Raw genomic sequence first — 16,486 nt, forward strand, 5'->3', positions numbered from 1 at the left:
CTTGATTTGGCGGGGGGGAGCGTCGGCCATTCAATTGGGTGGCATTTGACGGGGTCGAAGGATGCTCGGATGGAGCCCTATTTTGAGAGGCGGAGTTTGCTAGACCTCGCTGGTGGGCAGGCGGCAGCAGCGAGTGGGAGGCGGGCTCGTGAGGCTTCTGATAGTTGTGCGCGATACTGAAACATTTGCTATCGATCCGATCTCACGTCGTCTACGGTCAATATCACCCATCGCAATTCGTAATTTATGATAATTTTGATGTTTGCTTGTGGGATCTTAATATTTTTGCTTCATTAATGATGACATGATGACTTTATTTACTTGTATTATGATTTTTTTTTAAATCCCTGACAGTTTTTGGGTTATATGATTATTATTGGTATATATAAGTATATATAAAACATGTATTGTCCGAATATTTTTTAAATGAATGAATGAATGAATGAGTGAATGAGTGAGTGAGTGAATGAATGAATGAAGAGCAGAAAAACTGTTTACATGCATTGTCAATATTTTTAGTCAAGCACATAAAATCATCACTCAGGAAAAAAAAGATAAAACAACGAAGACAAATAACTTCATGTCCCTTTCTGAGCCACTTATCCTACAAATGATTTCTAGTATGGTATTTTAACGAAATCCCTCCATTCTTTGCAATTTTCTGCATTTTTCAATCATCATAATTGTGATTAATTCATGTTAGACCCCCCCCCTCCCAATGTGTTCTCAGGAAATACAAGCTTAAAAATAACCTTAACTACAATTAAAGTGTAAATAACAGGACCTCCAATTAAATGGGTTGAAGGAAAGTAAACGTAAACTAAGACCATTCTTGACAAAATATTAACAAATAAGAAAAAACGCTTTTAAAACAAATCAAAACTATCCATCCATTTTCTATAGAATTTTAAATACCTCAAAATTCCAACCAAAATCAAAACTAACAATATCAAAAACTCCAAACAAAACTATTATAAGCCCGACACGGATACACCTAAGCAATACACAATAACGAAAAAAAAAAAGCATACCACTCAACTTTACTTTTAGAGATGATTTTAAAACAACCGCAGCAGAAGCTGTGTCAAACAGTTTTAATATGAGTTGAATTTTAGAATGAATTACAATTCATTGTAATAGCAACTTTATGATGACTGGTAACCGTCAATATCAAGCGCAACGTTGTAATCGACGTTCTGTATCGATCCCAGCAGCGCCTCCTATCTTACTTTGTGCGAGCTCGTCCTCGTTCACTCACATTGTGTGTGCGCGCACGCCAGCAGCACGTTGGTGGCTTTCCCCCCCTCATCTCGCCTCAACTTTACGCCCATTGAGTCGCGCTCTCGCTCTCTCTCGAGAAAAGAACCCCCTGCAACCCCGACCCGGCTTCTTATTATTTGCTCCCCTCGCGACCAACCATGTCGGCCTCGGCGGCAAAAGTGAGTAAAAAGGAGCTCAACTCGAACCACGACGGAGCAGACGAGACCTCCGGTAAGCGTCATGGCGGCCTCCTTGTTTCACCGCCATTTTCCCCCCTCACTTTCTTCCCCGCAACGCATTTTCCACGCGTGGTCTCCTCTCGCTTTTATTACCGTTCCTCGTCTATTGTTGGCATTGCCACACGTTTGTGTTAGGATTCGACTAATTTGTATCCGCTTGTCGGCATCGTGGCTCGTTTTGTTAGCTTAGCGTGCTGTTGTCGGGGCACGGGGGAAGCCATGTTAGCTTTCCCCCGTTTCTTTTCCTCCTCCATTTAGCATCGTTAGCTGGCGTTTTCGCCTCGCGAGTTGGCCTCGCGCTCATTTACTTTCATGTTCCTCGCGTTTTTGAAGAGGATTGTGACGTTCTACAAGCGCCCAAATGAAAGTAGTCCCTTTCAAATATTTGCGTTTTACTCGCAAGCGTGTGTGCTAGCGTGTTGTTGTTGTATCGGTTACCTAACGCTATTCCATCGACGTTTTTTGGTTGCGTTTGAAAGCCATTTGAAAGTAGAAACGCGTAAATTACACGTAATGAGTTTTTGGGGTGGATGGGGGGTTTTGGGGGCTGAATGAAAAAATTCAGGGCTTCTGGTTCGCTAGCTAGCCCGCACGGCTGCGTTGCGCTCAACTGTCGAGTTGTGTGTCCCACATTTAAACCACGCGGCCTCGGAGGCGGCCAGCAGCCGGCAGGAAACAACGAGCCACAAGTCCCGCGATTGGCCCTGAACGCAACTCTGCACCACAATGTCGGACTTTCAATGTGATTTCTCGACAATTCTAATGTGTTTTAGTTGGCCTAAATGTACAAAGTAGCTCTGCCCCCCCCAAATCCATTTTACCTCTTGTGCAAAATACTAACGTTTTGTAATCTTTTGTTTCCCATCCGACAGAAAAGGAGCAACAGGAAGCTATTGAACACATCGATGAAGTTCAAAATGAAATCGACAGGTAATGTTAATTGTGTAGCCTTGAGAAAACTCCTTTGTTTCTGTGGCATGACCCCCCCCCTCCTCATTTTGGGTCACAAGCGCGTTCAAGTGCAGCCAAATAATTTGGTCAAAATTTAAAAAACAAATGTACTTTTAAAAGTCACGTAATGAAATTTGATTTATGCTTTTTTTTTAAGAATTACATTTTTTTAAATGTCTAATTACAAAAACAATGAAGAGCTGAAGTCTTAAAAAAATGTGACTTTTGCACATCAATTGAACCATCGTCAAATGCATGGACTGTTTTCGATGCCACTTTGAACGCATGATTTAAAAAAAAAAAATCTGTTTTTATTTTTTTGTGAGCAGGTTGAACGAGCAGGCCAGCGAGGAGATCCTGAAAGTAGAACAGAAGTACAACAAACTCCGCCAGCCGTTCTTTCAGAAGAGATCAGAACTGATCGCCAAAATCCCCAACTTTTGGGTCACCACATTTGTCAACCATCCACAAGGTCGGGACCCCGAGCAGTGCCACCCGACGACCTGTTGATTCTAATTTTGCTTTTATTGAACCCCTTTTGAATTTTGTCTCCCAAAGTATCCGCCCTACTCGGGGAGGAGGATGAAGAGGCGCTTCACTACCTGAGCCGAGTGGAGGTGACAGAGTTTGAAGACATAAAGTCAGGCTACAGAATAGATTTTGTAAGTACATCTTGGAAGTCCTTCTCACACTTGGCACAAAATGAAGACGCAGTTGACATTGCTCGCGTTTCTTTCAGTATTTCGACGAGAACCCGTACTTCGAAAACAAAGTCCTTTCCAAAGAATTCCACCTGAATGAGAGCGGCGACCCGTCTTCAAAGTCAACGGAAATCAAATGGAAATCGGGAAAGGTAAGTCCCAAAATGCATTATTTGTGGGGCTCCCTCTTTGTACTTTTTCAGTCCCACCCCATTTTGTTTGTCGGATAATCGATTATCAAAATAATACGTATACGGAATAATAGGGGTGGACAGGTATTGGTGTCGGGCAGTTGCTGGCCTTATTGTTAGGTTTCGATAACAGACACCAATATTAAAGACAAAATTCTTTTTGGGAAGTCCCCAGCAGAAATTGGCATTATGCCGCCCGCGGCAGTTTGACACATGGGCCAATCATTCTCATCAGAAAGAACACTTTGTTTTGTTTCCTTACATTTTTTTTTTTTTAACCATTGTTCCAAATGAAATTGACCACGTCTAAAGTAGTATCGGTGAGTACTCGGAGTGAAAATTGTTCTGATATTGGTCTGACCAAAGTGGTGTAAAAACATCCCTACTGAATTAAATAACTTTTCTCTTTCTGAGTCCCTTAATTGTCACAAAAATTTCATTCGAAGGCAGACTGGACAGATTTGTGGCTGCGCTTGTGTGTAATAGATAGAATCTTTCGCTTAACAGTGACATTTTTTCACCAAAGTGGTCGTTTTGTGGGGGTGGAATATTCAAAAAGGCCAATTTGATAAGCGCTAACTAATAACAATTAATATGGTTTCAATTATTATTTTTTTCGGCCTTTCTCTCACGTTTAAATGGAATTTTGGATGTGTGTGTTTCTGGCAAGGACTTGACCAAACGCTCCAGCCAGACGCAGAACAAAGCAGGCCGCAAGAGGCAACACGAAGAGCCCGAGAGCTTCTTCACCTGGTTCACCGACCACGCTGACGCCGGCGCCGACGAGTTGGGTGAGGTCATCAAGGACGACATCTGGCCTAACCCGCTACAGTACTACCTGGTATGTCCCCCACGCACCCACAAACACAAAAATGGGCGTTAAATCGTCACTGCTGTCATCAGGTCCCCGACATGGACGACGAGGAGGGCGAAGGCGAAGAGGACGAAGAGGATGAAGAAGGCCTGGAGGACATCGACGAGGAGGGCGACGAGGACGGAGAAGACGACGACGATGATGACGGAGAAGATGGAGAGGTAGCGAGGGAGTCATTTTTTTTGCCGGTTGATGGATGGATGGACAGATCGATCGATATGACTAATTTGGCCGTTTTCCCCACGCAGGACGACGAGGGAGAAGACGACTGAGAAGCCCGGCCGCGTCCTCCTCACCTTTCTAGTCCCCATTTGCTTTATCAATTCATGTTCGGGAGCAAAGGTTTATTTTTGCTGTTCATTTTGTTTTTGTCATTGTTTTATCGAGTCCATGCGTGCGCTTCATTTTTGACATTCGGACGCCCCCTTCTCCTCCTTCACCCGCGGTTTCCGTTTCGATCTCTAAGAAAAGGCCGGCGGCACTTTCCCCCCTCCCCCAATTGTGAGTATACGTACCTACACAAACAACCCTTGGGGTTCATCTCTCCTTGCTCTCTTGTTGAAGATATTACATAATAAAAAAAAAAAATAGAATTGTAGAATTTGAAGACACTTCCCACAGATGTGCTCCTGTTTTCAGGTGTGGTGAGAAGCCATGGTGTAGTCACCTTAGCACTAGAAGACCTCATGATCCTTTTTTTTTTAACTTTTCATTTTTGGAAGATTTTTTTTTTTTTTTTTACCCCCAACAACTCATTCCTTTCATGTAAAGAGGGAGGGGAGGCATGTTGGCTACTAGTACGGGGGGGTTAAGTGCACGGGGAGGGGGTGTAAGAGTCGTTATTTTGACACCATTTCTATGGGACTTATTTTTTGTTGTTTTCATTGTATTGTTTTACAGATATCCATGGAATTTGAAATGACATTTTTAATAAAGAACAAAATGGGAAAAAAAAGCTTGTAAATTTTGGCCCCCCACAATGGTCACTTCATGGATATTTAAAAGAAAAAGAAAAAAACAACTTCACCTTTTTTTCCGCTTGGCAGTGGGGAAAGAAACTGAGGTGTAAACTTACTTTTTGATTCAATAATAAAATGTTCATGTGTATATACCCGTGTGTGGGAGTGTTCAAACACAGTAGGTCATCTGATGAAGGAACTCCTGATGATCTGGAGGCAAAGTTTTCTCTTTGCAGGCCATCTTCGATGAGATCCAGAAAGGTCAGGTCCTAAATCTCCAACATGGACAATGTGACGGTGATGGGATAAGAGCTTGCCTGGTAGGCCCAATTTAGAACATCTGCTCAGTTACAAGATCACTTTGGGGTGCAATAACTGTTCATAACATTTTAAAAATGTTTTGGTTTTATAAAATAGTAACTTTTTAAAAATTGTTTTTCTAATGTCTGTTTTTTTGCAGGTTAAAATACAAACCTTACCTGAATGCAGTTTTTTCCCCCTAAAAAAAAAACTTGAATCAAACTGTGGCTATTTTCTCTCATCACCGTTCCAGTTTGTGATCTATTCAAGGACAGTTTAATTTTGTGTCATCTTTATGAAATAATCCCATTAATAATACATCCCACTACACCGCGGGCATGTGGCCACGGGAACCAGAAGTGCCTCCCTGCCGGCCACGTTCGTCCTGCGGAAGGTGACCACTTCAACCTGAAGGCCGTGTGGGTTCTCGAACAATTTGCACGTGTAATCGCCGAGTAGCGTGGTTGGGGCAGGACAACGCCATGCGGTGATGGCTACCCGAGCCGGAGGACAGCTCGTATCCGTATGCCCCACACAGAATGAGGGTATCGGCGCTGGTCGTCTTGCCCTCTGCGGCTGGCTGGCACACGGCGGCCACAAGTAGAAGCACCCATACGATTATTTTCAAATTTTGATCATCTTGAGAGGAGGCCTCTGTGCGACGCAGTCTCTCGCGCATGGATACACCTGCCGACAGGATGCAAGCTCGGGCCGTTGGCAACTTTTTTTTTTTTTTTTTTTAGCATGGACAACCGCATTTCCGAGGCAAATGACCAGGAAATATTTTAGTCCATTTAAAACTATGTGTTTGGTCACAGCACGTTATGTACAAGGTTAAGAACCATCCCCTCGGATTGATCACAATTGTAGACTTTGTGAGCGATTTTTTTTTTTTTTTACGTTGCTTTTTATGCTCGGTCATACCCGGAAACGCGACCATTTCTCCCTATCTTTATTTAACCTTGTCAACGTTTACATAAACAAAATAGGCAAACATACATGGGAAAAAAAGGGAAGCCAATATAATAAAATTAAATAAACTAAACAAAAACACGACTTAAAATTGAAAAGAATGAACGACCATTTCTCTTTCGTTAACTGCGTCTATTGAAACATGACGTTTTAATTTGATGCTGCAGCTCTTTCCGGAAAAGTGCGCGCGCTCTTTTAGGAACCGCAATCTTTGAATAATATGGAAATAACCACAATTAATCCCAAGTTTCTTTTTTTTTTTTTATATTAACATTATAAATTAACAGGATGTATTTCAAAAAACCCAAGCGTCGCTCAGTGTAGTGGTAACTACGAGTAACAGCAATCAAACCTCTGCCAATCACTGAGCCTGACTCTTGAAATAACCCAATCAGAGTGCGCATATGTTATACCGCACAACCAATCAGAAGGCGACCGTTTGTCGCTCCAAACATTGTTCGGTACTTATTCGTAGTCGCTTTTACATTTGGAAAAAAAATGACTTAAATAATCCGCGAGTGATGCTTTTTGATTTAGAAAATAATATCGGATGTTTCTTTTGGTAAAACGTGTAATAACGTTGAATTTTTTTTACATTGGGCAAGAATGAGAACGAGAAATTCTCCTCCTCCCGTACACGTCCATGTAGTGGAGAGCACACCAGTGCACGTTCACATGAGAAGAAGCCCTAGCAGGACCTCTCAGGTGAATACTCGTACAACCTACCTCGATTTTTTTTTCCACAGATTTGTTTTCTTTATCACACAAAGTTGCATTAAGGTATAGTTTGTTCATGCACAGACCATGTCTGGTAGACTCGCTTAGTAGTAAGCTTAGACTAATACTATATAAAACTATGCAATGATAGACTAGCCCAGGGTTCTTCAATCCCCAAGGACCAGGATTGACTAGGACTGAAGACCCCTGGTCTAGACTATCACTGTAGATGAACATGGTACTCATGGACTTGGATCAGCAATTACTCTCCTAAACTGTGGTTCTATTTGTTGTGCAGGAGAGGAGTAGAGATGTTCAGCCGAGAGGGGATCGTGGGAGATCTACCGGTCGAGCCCCTTGGATCCCTCCGGGAATCTCATCTTGCAGACGAGAGCTGGTCCCGATTTTATTTTGTGTAAACATTGACATATGATATGATGTTTGTTTTATTTGTCTTGTGCTTTTATTTTCTGTGTTCAGAGAAGCCGAGCGCAGTCAGAGAATGTCCGGCGGGAAAGTGACGAGCGAGACGATGACACCACGATACTGAGGAAGAACCTCAGCCTGCTGCTCAAAGAGCAAGAAAACAGCCAGCGTTCAAACAAGTAACGCGAGAAAAAAAGAAAGAAAATAGCTCTTGCTATTAAGATAGCCTTCTACACAAATCTATGCTTAGCTAGATTATTGTTATAGTACACCAAATTATTTTCGACTATCCATCCATTTCCCGAAGCACTTCTTCTACTTCGCATACTGCTTTATGATGGACGATAGAAGTGTGCTAGCTCTGGAACTCATTCTTGTCTGCATGTCAGAGGACAGGTCCCGCCCTCGGAGACGGAGGTCCTGCTGCGGGCCCTGGTGGAGGCGGAAGTGGATGGTGTGGCGGTAGCTAACCAACTTGCCTCTCTCAAGGAAACCCTGGACGGCCTGGCTAAGGTAATTTGTCATCCGGCTTGTCCATGGCAGTCGACCTTTTCATCTTGACATCACAGGTGTCAAAAACCATCAAACCTTTCTATTGCATTTGATCGAGGTAGTCATTGAGAAAACAGGATAAAAACCTTGAATAATCATTTTCGTCTTCTTCTCAACTGCACTAGTTCAAAAATATGACGGGTAATACGTCACTCACTTTTCGCCACCCGAAAGGAGCTTGGTACTTTACAAACACTTTGGAAAGGTCTATATGTGGGTGGTAGCAGCTGACACTAACAAGATGGAGGTGGACTTTGCAGGACAAGCGTCCGTCCAAGCTTCAGATGTCCACACTCACACGGCATCGTCAGCTTCTCATGGAGAGGATGGAGATTTTTGACAACACCAATCACAGCCTCAGGGACCTCCTCAGAGACTGGAGCCATCGGCAGGTACAAGCAGTGCTGGAAAGGACCATGGGTGTCAAACTCAAGGCCCCGGGACCAGATACGGCCCGCCACATCATTTTATGTGGCCCGCCGAGACAAATTGCCCATTGACGAGACTAAAATTACAAATTGTCTTCACTTTTAAAAAAATAGTTGCTAGCAATTTTTAGCACATTCATCTTTTTTAAATATTTGAACAGTTTTTTTTACTAGTCTGTGATTTCAAAACTAGTTACTCATCAGTTTGTTGTGTAGCTTATACTCTATATAAGACGTTGACTGTCATAATGGTCCTCCGAAGAAAACTATGACAACGATGCGGCCCGTGACAAAAATAAGTTTGACATATGCTATCCTATTGTAATACTTGACTAAACTATGCTAAACTAGTATTTTGTAGTTCATTCAAGTCTTACTGTACCAGGCTAGACAAGACTTGTACGAGTACAGTACCACTGTCGCTTTTCTTTCTCTTTTTAGCAGAGCGAAGCAGAGAGACACTCTGATGAGAATGAAGCCTTCAAGAGGAGACTGGCCGAAGTTGAGGCTGAGAATATAGTGAGCATCTATCACTATAACCATAATCACAACTTTAACCATCACGACCACGATTGCCATCAACTCAAGGATGACAATCACACCTTGTTGTATGGAATTTGTTAACAGAATAGATTTTTTTGTGTCTTCCAGAGACTCGTGTCCAAGCTTTGCAGCAAGGAGAAAGAAGCTTCCCAGCTTACAGAGTCTTTGGAATTTGAGAAGGTGAGCAACTGCCACAACTTAGACCACGCATGTCACGCAACAGTCAGAATGGTTTCCACTCCCCCCCTTTTTTTTTTTTTTTTGCAAATGCTGTTGTACATTTCAGATCTGACAAACAGCCTTTATAAATCTGCTAACCGCTTACAAAGATGTCATCAATTCCGCAGCTCATGTTTATTTCTCTCTCTGTCTTCCATGTCAGGACCACGCCAAGACTACAGAGGAGCTTTCTCGAATCTTGTCGTCTACTCGAGACCATTTGGAATCTCAGCTGAGTCGACTACAGGCAGAAAAAGTCACAATGGCCGCTCAGCTGCAGGTCCACTTTGCAACACATGACTCGACTCGACTCGAGACTCTTGTACACCATCTGAAACGATCCCATCCGCTCGATTAAACAAGACAGAATTGCAACCGATGAGATGCTAGACTGCATGAGACTGAAATAAACCAGACTAGTGAAGACTAAAAAAATAAGATACCAGACTGGTCGAGGCAATCAACATATGTAAGACTTTACCATCCCGCGTTATTCTTTCGAAAATGACATTCGACTTTGACATATTCATCAGAATTTAGCGTAACTATAAATCTGGTACAAACTGGACAAGACTGGACAATAGGCTATGCTAATTCAACTAACCTACCTCGTCCTAGACTATGACAGACTAAACTGCAACCCTGTCTAAATCAGTGTCTGCAGCAGACTTACGAGCGACGACGGGAAAACGACGACGAGGCGGCCCTGGCGTTGCTTAGCCGCCGTGCCGAGCGGGCCGAAGAGGCGTCCAGGCAGATGGCGGCCAGACTTCAGGAGAAGGTACACAAAACGAGGTGACTCGACTACGATAGACCCGAGACTGCAGGGGAGGGGTAACTTGATAAAAAATGGGAATGACCTCAGAACCAAAGAACCGCCTGTTGTTGTTGTTGTTGAAGGAGTCCCAATTGGCGCAGGCGTTGTCCACGTGTAGCGAGCTACGTCTGCGCATCTCTAAGGAGGCCAAGGCCAGAAGTCAGCTGGAGGACAACGTGGCTGCTCTCCAATTGTGAGTACGAACAGCGTCATACCACGTCAGGCCATGTTTACAAGGACTTTACAATATAAAAAGTAAGTAGACAAGACTTGACTATTATCATACTCAACTATGCTAGGCTACATTATTAAGCTAGGTGTTGGTTTTAAAGAAGACACGCCAGACCAAGCGAGGAAAGACGATTTTCATACTAGACTGTGTCTTTTCCCTTCACCCAGGCAGGTGAGCGAGTGGAACGCTCAGCACCACGTGGCTGACGAGCGGAGTCGCGGCGTGAGAGAGGAGCTCCGAAACCAACTCCACCATCTAAGCGCTCAGAACACCGCCTTGACGTTAGACAAAGAGTCTTTGCAGGTATAAGGACATCGCAACCCAATCGTAGCAAGTTCCGCAACAGTGAGCGGTTGGCTCTTCGTTCAAGGCGCGGCTGACGTCCAGCGAGGAGAAACTGCGAGTCGCTCAAGAGGAAACACTGCAGCTTAGGACATCGTACGATAAACGGGAAGCCGCGTTGGACAAATACAAGAGAAAGGTACGCTACGTAGAGCTGTGGATCGAGAATTCACTAGCACGCGTAGGAATAGTTGCGAGTTAGCATGTAGCTAACATAAGCTAAGGAACGTATCCATCACGAGTATCCGATCCGAGACTGGATCAAGCTTTCTTTGCATGATACCAGCCTCTGACAAAAGTAGATTTAAACGGTCACCGGGCCAGAAGATACCAGACGGGCTAAACTGGATGCATCGTCGCCCCAGGCTCAGCAGGCAGATCTGGAGCGCGAGGAGCAGCGTCTGAAGATGAACGAGGCCCAACTGAAGGCTCAGGAGGCTACGGCCGCACGGGAGCGGGAGCATGAGCAGCTGAGGAAGGAGCTGCTACGCCTGCGACAGCTGGAAACGCTTCCCGAGCGCCTGCGCCGCAGTGAGCATCAGCTGGCGCAAGCGCAGCAGGAGGCCGACGCTCACCAGAGGAGGAACCTGGAGCACAACGCCAACCTTGCTGAAGTCAGACACAAGGTAGCGTCTGTCTTATTTTGGATTTTCCAGATCTTCCTGTGGCTGGTTTTCTCTCTTTGTGTGCTCTTTGTGTGCTCCTTGGATGTCTAGATTTTTAATCGGGTGCTTCAGATGGATGTCAAATTTTTTTTTGGGGATGTTAAACATCGGCAAGCTTTGCAAACGTGTCTTGAACTTTGGATGTGTAATCTATGGGTGGTCTAGACTTTTTTTGGAAGGTGAACATGTATATATTTTTTTCCATCTGTGTTGCTTTTAAGGTGGAACAACAAGGTTCTCAACTTGAGGCGTTCCAGCGTAGGAACATGCTGCTCCTGGAGGAGAACAACGTCCTCAAAGAAAAGATAGTCAACCTGGAAAGGTAACAGCAACTTGCTACTGCCATTTCCCATCATCATCTGATACCTTTCAAGTCCTTCAGTCTTACTTGTGTGGAATCTCTGGATCCCAACGTTTACTTTCAGACTCGTGATTCTCTACTACCTTTTTGTGTTCACGTTCGATTTTACTCAATGAAAACAATGTAAATGAAATAATTTGACTGACTACATTTGTTTAAGTAGTAGAGGAAGTCGTACAAAAAAAACCTTCAAAATTAGGTTAAATGAAAAAAAGTATTTAATGAGCTACGTTAGCGTGCCAATATTAATTTAGTACCAGCACATCTGCTCCTGACTACAGTATGGGAAAACTAAAAAGATTAAAAACAAAAAAATGGTGTGTGTCTGCAGGAAGTTGGAGTCCATGCGTGTGGAGAACAAGGAGATGTGCGAGGCGCTCACCCTGAAGGAGGTCAGCGTGCTTAGCGTGGAGCAACAGCTAGATCAGAAAAGCCGCGAGAACGCCGTCCTGGCCCAGCAGCTGCAGCAAACCCTGGACGACGCCCAGCAGCAGGCCCGCCAAAGTGTGGAGAGAGTCCTGGACAAGGAGCGCAGATCACAGTCCAAAGCCCTGGACCTGCAAGAACAACTGAGCCGGGCCGAGACCCAGCTCAGTCAGTTGCATCGCAGCAAGGAAGAGGTGACCTTGACACTCATGTTCAAATAGTTGTCGAGGGAGTCCACAATGTCATTGCCTAGAGAAATAGAAAAGTATTGGTAGTTGACCCAGTTGTCAAGCTAGTTGGGGTAGTTGTCAAGATCATCTTTAAAATCATTCTGCAGATGGAGCGTCGCTTCCAGAACCAGCTAAAGAACCTGAAGGAGCGTCTGGACCAGTCAGACCAGACCAACCGCAGCCTGCAGAACTACGTGCGGTTCCTTAAGACCTCCTACGGGAACGTCTTCGGAGAGCCTTTCCTCCCCAGCTGACGGCAAAAACTTCCACTGGACTTCTCCTCTTTGCTCTCAATCACAAATAAACGTGTTTGGATGTGCCACACTATTTCATTTGCTGTGATTTCCTTCCAAACTTTTGTAGTTGATCCACAGGAACAAAGTGATGAGCTACCTTGTTTTGATTGGTTGGAGGTGCTGAGGAGACAAATTACAAGAGCAATCAGAGGTGCGTTTGTGCTTATTTAGTTCAATTGTGTTCTATTTTGGTTATGATCAACTTATTTTGTGTAACTCAAATTTGACTCATCACAAAAGCCAACAATACAGAATAAAATCACAGCAAATCACATTTTTGTCTTTATTGCAAGTCCACGCACAAATCCTGTATTTCAAAACACATTTGATTGAATTTTTAAATGTTTTTATTTCTTTTTTTTTAACTTTCAGACAAACACCATCTGAAGAAGGCGCGTCACCATCCTGCATCCCGGAAGCGCAACACAAGAATAAGTTAACACTTTTTCTTCTCTCTTTTTTTTTTTTTTGTGACCCATTAAGGGAAACATTCACAACGGGGTAGCTCAGCCATTCAGATTAACAGTAAAAACCCATTGCATATGACATGAAATATTGCCCGCATCTGCAATATTGCAAAGGAAAAACGCCAAGATCACATAAGCGTCCAACGGTCCCCGCAGTTTTGGTGTCCTTTTTGGTGAACGATACGGTTATCGTGCCGATTGTGAGAGTCCATCGTGGTTGCGTGTGGCCGCCTCCATGCGCCGGTACCACGGCTTCACTTTAGTGTTGGCCATCATGTCGTCGAAGGCCTGCAGGCCTTCCATTACACGCAGGACGCCAAACACAGCCTGTCAGAGATGAGCAAGCGGCAAAAGTACAGTGAGATTGTCGATTGATTTGTTTTGACAATATGCAGTGAAGCTACTTTCGAAAAAATGCTGTCATATGGCATGACAGAAATGCTCAAATTAAATCGACAACTAAATGCTCATTAAATCAATCAACTATTATGACTCATTGAATGAATCAAAGTAGTTATGATGTAGTCATTAACTAAAAATTAGGCCTGCATTTAAATTGTGTTTTTTTTTAAATTAATTAATGACTCAGATCTGGCTATTGCAACATAATGTGGATTGACTAATTAATTTGCCAGGCGTGGATGCGACGGTATTGCCGTGTTAGCTCACCAAGTCGGCCAGGTTGGGCTGCTCTCCGCCCATGAATTTTTTCTTCTTGCCGATGGCCGCCACCCAGTTGTTAACAGCTTTGTACAGGTCCTGACGCACGTCGTCTTGAAGGTTGTGTCTGCCGTTAAAACATTCGTTTGCTTATCACTGGTAATGAAAACGGATGAAGACAAAAGCTTAACCTATATTTTTTGTAATTTATTTTTAGGCAGATTAAAATTGCGATAACCGATTCATTATCCGATTAATAATAATAATAAAACTAAAGTAGCTCTAACGACAATTGAAACAACTTCAAAAATCAAGAATAAAATTGGTCGATTTCTGCCAATTTTAAAATATTTGTATTAATCAGGCCCGTAGAGTTCATCAACTGTCACAAGTGATCCCCGATTCCGAGCGGCTCTCTCACCGGCTTTTGAGGCGTTTAGCGATGACAAACATGGCAGCGGCGCCGACGTACTTGGCGAAACATCCCTCCAGTGTTCCGAACTTTCCTTCGCGCACGATATAGTCGAAAGAGGCCAGGGCCTCGCCGGTGCTGCGGTAGACGTTGGGGGAGATCAGGTGGACCAGCCAATCGTCGGCCCACTGCCGCCACTTCATCTCCTCCCTGGAACAAAAATTATTTTTTTTCCCCGTCATGCTAACAACATGCTAAGAGCGCAAATCAAAAAGATGACCCGTAAACCGGCAACTGCTAGATGTAGTGTTTCTTTCATAAAAATTGAATGAAAAGTTAGCTTAGCATTGCTAGCTAGCTTGTTTTACTTCTGACTGCCTTTGTCGGGGTAGACGGCGGCCGTCTCGTCCTGGCTGAGCATCAGCCAATACTTGTTGTTGTACTCCGTCACCTCCTTGCCGCTGTCGTTCACAGACTTCATCTCTGGGTAACAGCGCAAAATGTCAGACAAGCTGGAACCCCTGGAGGGAGGGGAAGAAAAAAAAAAGTTTGGGATGTCATGTTGGGGTCAGGTTAAGTTTAGCCAAGGTTGTTGAGGTAATTGTCAAGATGGTCTTTAAGGTAGTTGTTCAAAGAGTTGTCCAATTTGTTACGCTGGTTATTAAGGTTGTTGTGAAGGTAATTAGCATGGTAGATATTTACTTCCAAGGATGATCGACACAGCTAGGCTCTTTTCGTTCAACAAAGCCTAAAACCACAATCGGAGAGAAGTGGTACCACGACGGTGGTTAGCAACTGGCTTTGTTAACCAGGCGCTCATCCTCAATGTAATATGGTAGGTGGTCGTCAAGATAATTGTTCAGTTATTAACAGGTAGCTGTTCATGTCGTCGTCAAGAGTTAATCCACAGGAGTGTTGAAAGTAATGTGAAGATAGTTGTCAGGGTATTTCATAATACAATCATTAATGTTGTCATCAAGGTTAAGTTTCAGTGGTTAAGATAGTTGTCAAGGTAGTTGTCAAGATATGTGTGCTCACTTGCTGACTACGTAGGTCTTGAGTGAGCTGATGATGACCGACGAGTCGTTCAGTTGCTGCAGTTGGATTCATAAAGACAAAGCAGACGTCATAGACAAATCAAAACCCACGTCAGATATTTGCGGGTTAAGCGTTAGTGGGGGGCACGCTACCAGGTGCTCGTCCACCATGAGGATGGGAACCTTCCGGTAGGCTGACCATTTAATCTCCCGCCGCATGACGGGGTTCACCTCCACCACGCGGTAAGCCAAGCCGTGGTAGTCCAGGAAGGCTCGCACTTTGCTGCAGAACGGACACGTTTGGTACTGGTACAGCGTCAGGGACAGAGAAGCCGACGTGGAAGGGCCTCCTGTGGAGGACGCCTGAGACACACGTAGAGCTTGTTGGCATTAACTGGCGATGGCGACTCAGTCACTTATTTTTCTTGCTTTAGTTTGAGGGGGTCATAAAAGAGTTACACTTTAAATGTCATTTCATAAAAAGATCGTTTTCTCCACTCTTTGGTCAGAAACTGTCATTTTTGGTGAACTGACATGTTCTGCTGATGATGATTAAAGAATGGAAAATGCTCAGATAGGGCTGGGCAATCATCTAATATCAATATGTATCCAAAAGTGGAAACCAGTTTTTTAAAATATTTTTTATCTTGGTCCTATACTGCGAATCAATGGGAAAAGTTAATAAACCCACAAATACAAATAGTTAAAAACAAACAAACACACAATCATCATTTTGCGCTGGTTTCTCCTTTCTCTGTTACTTTTTGGTAATCATATTCAAGTTTCATCCAGGTAAGCTGCGGTCTGCCATGTAAGGCAACCTTCCCCTTTCTCTCGCCGGAAATCAAGCATGTCACCTGGGCTTGCTCCTGGGCTAGTTGTCGATGCTGTGCCCAGTAAAGCTTGACGGTATGGTAGATCCCCACACCCCCACCGAGGAGGAAGGCGCAGCCCAGAGCACGGCTTCCTCCAGTCCGCAGAGACCACAGCAGTCCGGAGCGGGCTCCTGTCCCACCACCACCACCGCCGTAGTAGGACCTGCGGGGCATACGGCAAGCCGAGAAGAGGACGCCGGTGCCGGGTCGGCGGAGCGCAGAACTCTCCAGAATCGTCCAACCGACCTTAGTCAGAGATCTTGCGCAGGACGCCGCCATGTTAAATTGTTGACTTTACATAAAGTCCCAGAATGCACTGCAATCGAATTCCTCA

The 16,486-nt window shown here is 44.2% G+C and overlaps 3 protein-coding genes across 6 annotated transcripts; 2 read left to right on the forward strand and 1 right to left on the reverse strand.

Annotated features, from left to right (window-relative positions):
• Positions 1-1,269: 1,269 nt before the first annotated feature.
• Positions 1,270-5,119, forward strand: LOC147058364 (protein SET-like). The gene is made up of 8 exons (XM_085909334.1): positions 1,270-1,491; positions 2,372-2,429; positions 2,780-2,922; positions 3,009-3,112; positions 3,190-3,303; positions 4,013-4,183; positions 4,246-4,377; positions 4,465-5,119. Exons 1-8 carry the CDS (start codon positions 1,419-1,421, stop codon positions 4,486-4,488), a joined length of 819 nt encoding a protein of 272 aa, XP_085765460.1. The 5' UTR covers positions 1,270-1,418; the 3' UTR covers positions 4,489-5,119.
• Positions 5,120-6,878: 1,759 nt separating this feature from the next.
• Positions 6,879-12,732, forward strand: LOC147058365 (outer dense fiber protein 2-like). 4 transcript variants are annotated; one of them, XM_085909221.1, is made up of 16 exons: positions 6,879-7,152; positions 7,463-7,561; positions 7,645-7,769; positions 7,980-8,103; positions 8,403-8,534; positions 9,012-9,089; positions 9,222-9,293; positions 9,496-9,612; positions 9,988-10,113; positions 10,233-10,342; positions 10,549-10,684; positions 10,752-10,862; positions 11,089-11,349; positions 11,610-11,710; positions 12,081-12,369; positions 12,513-12,732. In XM_085909221.1, the coding sequence occupies exons 1-16, from the start codon at positions 7,054-7,056 to the stop codon at positions 12,657-12,659; spliced, it is 2,127 nt and encodes a 708-aa protein (XP_085765347.1). In that variant the 5' UTR covers positions 6,879-7,053; the 3' UTR covers positions 12,660-12,732. The 4 variants fall into 4 exon arrangements, with proteins under 4 accessions (XP_085765347.1, XP_085765350.1, XP_085765351.1 ...); XM_085909224.1 differs by having other exon boundaries at positions 9,997-10,113; XM_085909225.1 differs by having other exon boundaries at positions 10,000-10,113.
• Positions 12,733-12,970: 238 nt separating this feature from the next.
• On the reverse strand, positions 12,971-16,463 carry ptges2 (prostaglandin E synthase 2). The gene is made up of 7 exons (XM_085909358.1): positions 16,135-16,463; positions 15,431-15,640; positions 15,279-15,334; positions 14,609-14,761; positions 14,250-14,450; positions 13,838-13,955; positions 12,971-13,495 (listed from the first exon to the last, which is right to left on the reverse strand). Exons 1-7 carry the CDS (start codon positions 16,429-16,431, stop codon positions 13,355-13,357), a joined length of 1,176 nt encoding a protein of 391 aa, XP_085765484.1. The 5' UTR covers positions 16,432-16,463; the 3' UTR covers positions 12,971-13,354.
• Positions 16,464-16,486: the final 23 nt, after the last annotated feature.

This window comes from Syngnathus leptorhynchus, chromosome 4 (genome assembly GCF_054491065.1).
Source record: "Syngnathus leptorhynchus isolate UIUO chromosome 4, UIUO_Slep, whole genome shotgun sequence".
NCBI lineage: Eukaryota > Metazoa > Chordata > Actinopteri > Syngnathiformes > Syngnathidae > Syngnathus > Syngnathus leptorhynchus.